Below are 9,106 nucleotides of genomic sequence, written 5' to 3'. Positions count from 1 at the left end.
TCGACTGTGGGAATGGAAGTGGCAACCATGGATAAGTCACTCAAGTTCCCTCCTACGAGGATATAAATGACCAAACCAACCAAAAGTTATGTCTGCTTATCCACACACTGTAATAGCTTTAGCAACTCGACCGTGGGCATGGGAGTGGCAACCATGGATAAGTCACTCAAGTTCCCACCCACAAGGATATAAATGACCAAACCAACCAAAAGTCATGTCTGCTTATCCACACACTGCAATAGCTTCAGCAACTCGACTGTGGGCATGGGAGTGGCAACCATGGATAAGTCACTCAAGTTCCCACCCACGAGAATATAAATGACCAAATCAACCAAAAGTCATGTCTGCTTATCCACACACTGCAATAGCTTCAACAACTCGACTGTGTGCATGGGAGTGGCAACCATGAATAAGTCACTCAAGTTCCCACCCACGAGAATATAAATGACCAAATCAACCAAAAGTCATGTCTGCTTATCCACACACTGCAATAGCTTCAGCAACTCGTGGCTTATACATTCTCCCATAACACAAGAATTGTGATGTAATAGTGCTTCTATTGTATCTAATTTGAAGACACATAATCGGATAATGGCAGTAACGTCCATTCACCACGTTTGGAACAAGTTCTTAAAAACTTAATTCAGAAAAAGTAAAAATACTTTTACCATTATTTGGTAAAATACGTTCGAAAAAAAGAATTGACTTACGTAATCAATGTTATTTGGAAAGGATTAGTAAAATAATAAAAAGACACAAATTATTTGATCTATTTACAAGTGGGGGAATGACACCCATTGTGCGACGTGATATAAAAAAACGTCGCTAAAAAAATAAAGAACTTTTTGCAAAGCGTGGTTCAGTTGTTTGAGGTAGGCAGTTTATACTGTGGGGTGCCAAGTGTAACAGTACCAGGTTAGTGAGGTACTGTTGTCCCGTTCCGAGGTATTTATAAGGACGACAGTTTTGAGAGAGAAGGCACGAAACGTCGGCCTTCCCCCAACAGATTTGGTGTTTGTGCGAAGTGCCATCCGTCGAGCAGAGCATGAGGTAAATTTAACAACTGCACCTTCAAATTTGGGGTAAATTTGCCGAAAAAAAAGTTCAAATTATTTGAAATTAACTTTTTTGTCATAATTATTTTTTTCGGAAAAAAAATTCGCTTGAAGTCAGGAGGCGATGCAACTACTATGAGGTCATAATGGACCCGGGGTTAGATAGGGGTCAAGGGGGGGCGGCGAGCACCTTATTTGGCTGTGAGGTACGGTATGGGGTAACCCATGAATGAGAGGGTAACTGTACAAAACAAGGTATAAAAGATGTAGCTGGTCGTCAGCTAATTATTGGGTAACGATGGTTGTAATATTTGTGATGTTGGTTTCGACCACTAGAGGGAGGTAGTTCATCTGCCGGGAAATTGTTGCTACGGAAACAAAGGCTGGGATTATGACATCATCATATTGTTAGACATCAAAATGTTTAACATGTTGAGTTTAAATCACGTTTTTGAAAATCTGAGATTAAAATGCAATTACACCCAGTTGTAAAAAACAGGTAAAGGCAGTTTTAATGCTTAAAACTGGATGGTGAAACAGACAGCAGAATGAACCCTTAGATTTCAAAATTTAGGACACCATGTTGGCCAGGACACATTTAACTTTATGGCTGTTGACATCATTCTGAATTAGGTGCAATATTAACTTCTCGCTTGTCCCTAACAGAAATCATATTACAACAAATAGATATCCTGTTACCTGTAACCCTGATGTCTGTGGCGCCACCATGTGGTGAGGGTAAGCGTACGACACCGGGGCTGCTTGTAGGGAATTCCCCGTGGTGGGTGATTCTGGGGTTGTAGAGGGGATTACCCCACTACCCGATGCGACCCCGGATATCATGGAACTCGAACCACCTGGGGTTGGGGAATCATTTGTACATTAAACCACCGATTACAAATCAATTCTATTCTATATGGGTAAGGTCCTACAGCGAGGCATGCCATGGGACCTGGGATTAAGACCAGAGTTGGCCCATTACCGCAACATTGTATATGCACATTCTATTCTATATGGGTGAGGTCCTACAGCGAGGCACGCCATGGGACCTGGGATTTAGACCAGAGTTGGCCCATTACCCCAACATTGTATATGCACATTCTATTCTATATGAGTGAGGTTCTACAGTGAGGCACGTCATGGGACCTGGGATTTAGGCCAGAGTTGGTCCATTACCCCAACATTGTATATGCACATTCTATTCTATATGGGTGAGGTCCTACAGTGAGGCATGCCATGGGACCTGGGATTTAGACCAGAGTTGGCCATTACTCCAACACACCAAATGGTGCATACGTTTAATCCTTGCAACACCAAAAAATAACAAATTATTACTAATTTTTGAAACAACTTTTCTAGCAACATTTTAGAAATACTTCAGTAATAGCGCTGCATTTTAAATAAAAAAAAATTTAGGAAAAGATATTCACCCTGCAATAAGTTTGCCCCCATCTGAGCGATGGGGTTCCCGGTTTGTGTGGGGCTACTCATCGGTGATTCGTCCTCATCTAACCCCACCTCACTCACCATCTCTACAGGGTCGTGGTCCGATTGTATCGACGATGCCCGACTCAAGGTGCCGCATTTAACCTGGGGGGGGGGAGAGTTATAAAAAGTTTTTCAAAACACTTAAGACTCGTTTAAAATGCTACACAGCCGGACAAGGGGGGTATGATGGGACAAGGGGGTATGGTGGGTCAAGTTGGGACAAGGAATGTTATCAAAAATGATTTATCACTGTTTTGATCCAGAAATAAATAGAACAAGTATAAGCAGAAGCCATTCCTTTGTGTTGAAGTAAAACACAAGTAGGAAGTATCGGTAATTGATTAAGCAGCCCCTAATTTGGGGTGGATAAATGAATGAATGAAACATTGAAACTGGGAGAATATTTTGCGCGATTTTTCCTTTTTTTTTATGTGCGGCCAGTGGCGCAGCCAGAAATAATGAGGGGGGTTTTAACCAAAAAATTTTTTTTTTTCTTGGGGGGGAGGGGGTTATAAGGGGGGGGCCTAAACCCCCCTGGCTGCACCACTGTGTGTGGCTGATAATTCGGACCTAGCAAATAATCTGGTTAATTAGAAATATCTAGTTTATTGGGCAAGCCTATAGGAAACCTATCAACAAACGCTGAGTAACTTTCATCATCATCGTGTGACTCAGCATATTTGAAACAAAGGAAACTTCCTGTTAATTGTTTCATCACAACAATCGTGAAGTGATTGTGGTAAACACAATGCAGTATTATGATGTAAGTATTATGACAACACATAATCCATCATGGGTTATAATAAACACTGCACAATTATATAATGATCACATTAACATAGGCGTAATGTTAGGGGTGTCTAGGGTTGCATGGCACCCCTAATTTTTAATACATAGGTGACATTTATGTTTAAGACTTGGCCTAAATTAAATTTTACCGTGCTGTTAGGTGTCTATACAAACAAGCAGTGCCAAAGTATATTGCATGCACCACATTAATCAATGAGGTTCCCTATGTTTGACAACTATGAGCGTAACTGTATTTCAACAATGTCACCCCAGATTTTACCCTGCTGTTAGGTGTCTATACAAACAAGCAGAGCCAAAGTATATTGCATTCACCACATTAATCAATGAGGTTCCCTATGTTTGACAACTATGAGTGTAACTGTATTTTAACAATTTTACCCCAGATTTTTACCCTGCTGTTAGGTGTCTATACAAACAAGCAGAGCCAAAGTATATTGCATTCACCACATTAATCAATGAGGTTCCCTATGTTTGACAACTATGAGTGTAACTGTATTTTAACAATTTTACCCCAGATTTTTACCCTGCTGTTAGGTGTCTATACAAACAAGCAGAGCCAAAGTATATTGCATTCACCATATTAATCAATGAGGTTCCCTATGTTTGACAACTATGAGTGTAACTGTATTTTAACAATTTTAACTCGCAAAAGTGCGCATAAATATCACAGAAACTATAGTTGCCAAGTAATGGCCCGATTTATTAATAATATTAAACTTACAGATTGTTTATAAGCTTCCAGGTCTTGCTCCCACTTTGCCCTCACAAGTTGAGCACTTCTGTAGTACGGAGTCTTCTCTGCATCCGACAAACTGTTCCAGGCTTCACCAGCTTTCTTTGTGATCTCCTGTAAGAGTATGGGGTTAGGTTGACCCTCGAAATTCACAGTGGCGGGTGGCAATTATGTAATAGTGTTATGTACAGTAGGTGGCGTTTGCCATGCACTTATTGTGTGGGATTACTTACCAATGCCAGCCTATTGTAGTAAGTAACTGAGTAATTGTTTTGTAAAACTAAAATAAAACTAAGTATAAGAGGTACTATTTACGTATTATCACTGTGGGCATACTGCCTATAATAAAATATAATAAAATCAGAACAAGAATGCTTATAATTGAAAAACGCAAAAAGAAAAGACAAAAATATTAAACAATTTTTTTAAATTAAATCACTTTCTGTCAAATTTCAATTGTTTTTCATATTTTTATTATTTCTATGAATTAGAAGTCGAAAATACCGTTATCTTAACCTTAGCAGGGTCAGATTTTCCCGGGTAATTCTTTCGGAAGTCAGCGAGAAACAAGAAATATGCTGAGGGCGGTCGTTTAGGTCGATTTGGGTCGCGCGGTTTCTTCTCCAAAGCTTTATCCTTTTGCCAACGCTCTCGGTCCCTCCTGGAAAGTTCTAGAAACGGCTCTTTTTCCTCCTCGTTCATATTCCTCCATTTCTCCGCGCACGCTTGTGTAATTATTTTCGCCTGCGTGTGGAGGGGGGGGGGGGGTTAGTTGTGTAAACATAAGACTAAACTATAAAACCACCAGCCATGTCAACAAACAATGCAAAAATGATTGCAGCCACATAGTATATGCAATTTTGTGCAAAAGAACATTGGATTTTCTCGTCATTTTTAATACAAATATAACATTACATATATTGTATCTTCACGTGTGGGTGGGGAGGGGTGAGTTATGTAAACATTCAACGAAATCATACAACTACCACCAATACGAAAATAAGCTGCAAACATTCTATGACAAATATATCAACCAAACATTCACAATTATTTGTGTTAAAAACATTCTTGTCAGTTTCAATAGAAAACATGAAAGCGCATAAATTTACACATTTTGTTTTCAGTTTAAACGTTTTTAGTATTATATATATACAATAGTAACGCATAGGTAAATAAAACATGAATTTTTTTGTCAGTTTCAATAGAAACCTAACAGTGAATATATTACGTAATTATATTCCTATGTGTAGGTTGGGAGTGGGCCAGGTTATATAAACATCCAGCTATAAAACCACAACTATTATTAACAATTGCTGCAAACATAAATTCCTTTCTTGTGTCTGCATTCATAAAATCTTAATCACAAACTGCAATCGGCGCATATATTAAAAACAAAGACAATTGTGTCATAAACATATATAGGATTTTATGTTTCTATCATTTACAACTTTAGCAAACTTTAAAATAAAAAGGACTTAGTATTTTGGGCCACCAACTTTTCAAAATATTAAATAATTAAAAAAATTCTCCTTACTATATTTTTAAAATAACACAGAAAATAAATCATCCAATGTTTTGAATGGGTAACAAACACCCCAGCCACCCCCCTATCCCTGCCACCCTCACCTTTGGCACGACCTCTCCAGCTTCCTTTAATGTTTCTCGATATTTTGACACGAAATACAAATAAGCGGTGGTTGGTCGTTTCACCCAGGTGTGACGCTTCCTCTTCTTTTTATCGGTGGGTTTCCTACCCCTTCGTGAAGGGCTATAGTTCTGCGGGCTCATAACAACATTGTTGCCACTACTGGTACCACCTGTGTACTGCTGTTGAAACTGCTGTTGCATTTGAGCGAGTTGTTGCATTTGGTGAAACTGTTGTTGGGCCTGCTGGACCTGGAAGACAAATTATGATAAAAAATATTGAGAACAGTTTGTGTTGAAAAATATGTAAGTCCATCTTGTTTAATATAAATAACCCCCAAAATTGACCATGTTTTTCAATGGTTAGGTTAATTATTGTTCCATTTTTACAACTAAATAATTAAAGACAAATTATGATAAAAAATATTTATAAAAAGTACGAGTTAAAGAAATAATTGGACAACCAAAACAGAGTAATTGCGATACCGGGTAATATGATAAAAATTTCTGTAAGTCCTCTTTAGAATATAAATAACCCCAAATATTGATATCATTTGCCATTATTGGGTCAATTATTGTTTTCTCTTTACGACTAAAAACTCCAGACAGTAAACAAAACACAAACTTTACTAAAAAGCGACTTTAATCAAAGTTTAACTAATATAAACAAAAGCAAATTTTTTTGAGCTGTAGTGTTTACATTTAAAGTTGAGTGTTTGTATATTGGTATTTGTAATAAATAAAAGACTATATGATTCTGTGTGCGCTCAAAAGGAACAATTGATATTAAAAGCTTAAGTTTTTGTATAAAAAACATTTGATGCCAAATTTATATGCAATGTTTTAGTATTTATAATAAATAAAAATAAGCTATGAATATATGGAGAAGACAGGATTGGGTTGTTTAATAAAAACTTTGCGTTGTTGGATAATTTCACCTGTTGCAATTGATGTTGTAACTGTTGGTGTTGAACTTGTATGTGATGGGACGTACCACCAGTTTGTTGTTGTTGTTGTTGTTCTTGTTGTTGTTGTTGTTGTATTTGCTGTTGCTGTTGTTGTTGCTGCTGCTGCTGCTGTTGTTGTTGTTGTTGCTGCTGTTGTTGCTGTTGTTGTTGCTGTTGTTGTTGATTTAAATAAACAGCGGAAACTTGTTGCGCCGTTGATTGACTGTTGGTCATCGTGGCTTGCGCAGGGAAAGAGTCGTTGTCCGTTACAAAATACGCTGAAGATGTAAAAAAAATAAATTTATTGTAAAATAATTACTATTTCTATTGAAATCTATAGTTAAATAATTGCAGAACAGTTGTAATTGACCGACACTTCAATATTTTGACAGCTAGTTTTACAAAGTGTCAACAAAACAATAACCTTGAATAGGTTGCACCACTTTTCACAGGTGTTTATATAAGTTAAGTTGTATTTGACCGACACTTCAGTATTTTTTACAAAGTGTACTGTCAACAAATTGTAGGTTTTAATTAATCTGTAACTGAAAAATATGGAAATAATATAGGCCAGGCTATATTATAGGCTACACAGGTGTTTATATAAGTTATCTTTGTCAAATACTTTTAAAATTTTTAGCAAGCCGCAACAAAACACATGTGCAAATTATATGTTATACAAATCACTTACATCCTTTTTGAATCGCACTCAACATTCTTGCAGCTTGTTGCTTGAGATAATAATCGTTTGAAAACTGTTGGCCGCCCTGGCCCTGTTGCCCATCTAAAAAAAATCAAATATTTTAAATAAAGTTAAACAAATGTCAAATAAAATCATAACATAACATGTTTGTTATACAAATTTGCAAAAGTTTTTAACAAAAAAAATAATTCAAAACTTTTGCAAATTTTTAAAAGTTATATATATATATATATATATATATATGCTATAATTTATGTAAAATATTAAATTAATACCTTTCTAGGTTAAAATAGATTTTAAAGGCAATCGGACTTTAAAATAAGAGTCTGTCTATTGAGCGGCGTTGTAAAAGTGAAATTAGAAACTCAACTTCCAGCCGTAACTTGATACATTTGCTTTGGAATTTTAGCGCGGAAGGCGGCGCCGTAATTCCTGTAATACTATATAACTATGCCAAGTTAAACTTAACTTTAAATACGCTTGTAATACCCGCCCTAGCATGATGTAGATGAGACCGGTGCAGCTATAAGCCGCACGCAGCACACGAGAAGACGGCAGCCACTTACAATCCGCAAAATTTTAAGTAAAAGGAACAAAAAATCGCAGCAAATGATTGCAAAGTCGCTTTTGCATTTAAATAAAATCAAAACAGACCGCTCACCTGCCATAAGACTTGAATCTTTTTTTCTACTTTATTGCTATTGAATATATGAAATAAACAAGCAAAGCTGGCTCTTACACTTTACGTTGAATAAAAGAGAACAGGGTTAGCTCTTTAGTGACTGCGCCCGCGACTACGGATGCCGACGCGATTATTCTATTACGTCATAAAAGCGCGCGCGCAACGAGTTCGAATATGAGCGAATAAAGAACAACGAAACTCGCTCTCGAATATTTTACGACATACGCCGTATGAATGCATAATTTGAAATAAATTTATAAATATTAATAAACGCATATATAAAACAGCTTTTGAATTTAATATAATATTTTTTTTTAAACGTTGCATAAGTTAAAATAAATGTTTAAACCGCAAAAGCGTTTCAACAAATTTTTAAAACTATTTTAAATTCCAAATTAATTCAACGTATTCTAGAAATACGTCATATTCTAGAACATGGGCAAACAAAGGCACCACCCGGCGCGATTGTTGTATCATAAAGAGAAAAGGAAAGAAGGAATGCAAATAAATAAAAGAAACAAAGATTGCTCCGAAGAGCATTTTCGAATTTTCTTTCTGTAAAAGCTAGTGGCGCGTTGCGAAGCCACACAGCCTAGCCCAGATTGCAGAACATTTTCTTTGAAGTTTCGTGGCCGAATTTTGCGCTGTAACACTTTATAAGTGGGCTATTGTATATAGTGTAATTGTGGGAGTAGGCTACATACTTTCAAAGCTGGAATTGAAATTCTTAACAACAAAATACACCGCTAGGTTATTAAAGTTGTAAATTCAACAAAATTTATTAAATAATAATCAAGTTTTGCATTTAAAAACTTATTAAAACAAAGGTTGCGACTAGATGCGTATACATGCATATATGCGCGATCTTATATATAGGCTGTTTCGAATCAGTTTGAACGTCGGGGGTGTAGCTCAGATGGTAGAGCGCGCGCTTAGCATGCGCGAGGTACCGGGATCGATGCCCGGCACCTCCACACTTTTTAACGTTTCTTTTTACTGGCGACAAGAGAATCTAATCGCATTCTTTCGCGACTACACACATCA

At 36.9% G+C, this 9,106-nt stretch overlaps 1 protein-coding gene and 1 non-coding gene across 4 annotated transcripts; one reads left to right on the top strand and one right to left on the bottom strand.

The window, feature by feature from the left end:
* Window positions 1-537: 537 nt before the first annotated feature.
* On the bottom strand, window positions 538-8,200 carry LOC149736171 (uncharacterized). 3 transcript variants are annotated; one of them, XM_089878458.1, is made up of 9 exons: window positions 8,042-8,200; window positions 7,369-7,461; window positions 6,669-6,955; window positions 5,713-5,982; window positions 4,591-4,830; window positions 4,075-4,200; window positions 2,486-2,645; window positions 1,755-1,912; window positions 538-1,423 (listed from the first exon to the last, which is right to left on the bottom strand). In XM_089878458.1, exons 1-9 carry the CDS (start codon window positions 8,046-8,048, stop codon window positions 1,403-1,405), a joined length of 1,362 nt encoding a protein of 453 aa, XP_089734584.1. In that variant the 5' UTR covers window positions 8,049-8,200; the 3' UTR covers window positions 538-1,402. The 3 variants fall into 3 exon arrangements, with proteins under 3 accessions (XP_089734584.1, XP_089734585.1, XP_089734586.1); XM_089878459.1 differs by having other exon boundaries at window positions 4,603-4,830; XM_089878460.1 differs by lacking the exon at window positions 8,042-8,200 and adding an exon at window positions 7,656-7,883.
* Window positions 8,201-8,963: 763 nt separating this feature from the next.
* Window positions 8,964-9,036, top strand: Trnaa-agc (transfer RNA alanine (anticodon AGC)). Its single transcript has one exon. It is a non-coding gene; the product is annotated as a tRNA-Ala (tRNA).
* The last annotated feature ends 70 nt before the right edge of the window (window positions 9,037-9,106 follow it).

Source organism: Ciona robusta, chromosome 5, assembly GCF_009617815.1.
Source record: "Ciona robusta chromosome 5, ASM961781v2".
Classification (NCBI taxonomy): domain Eukaryota; kingdom Metazoa; phylum Chordata; class Ascidiacea; order Phlebobranchia; family Cionidae; genus Ciona; species Ciona robusta.
The sequence above is the reverse complement of the archived record's forward strand: the minus strand, read 5'-3'. Positions and strand labels throughout refer to the sequence as shown.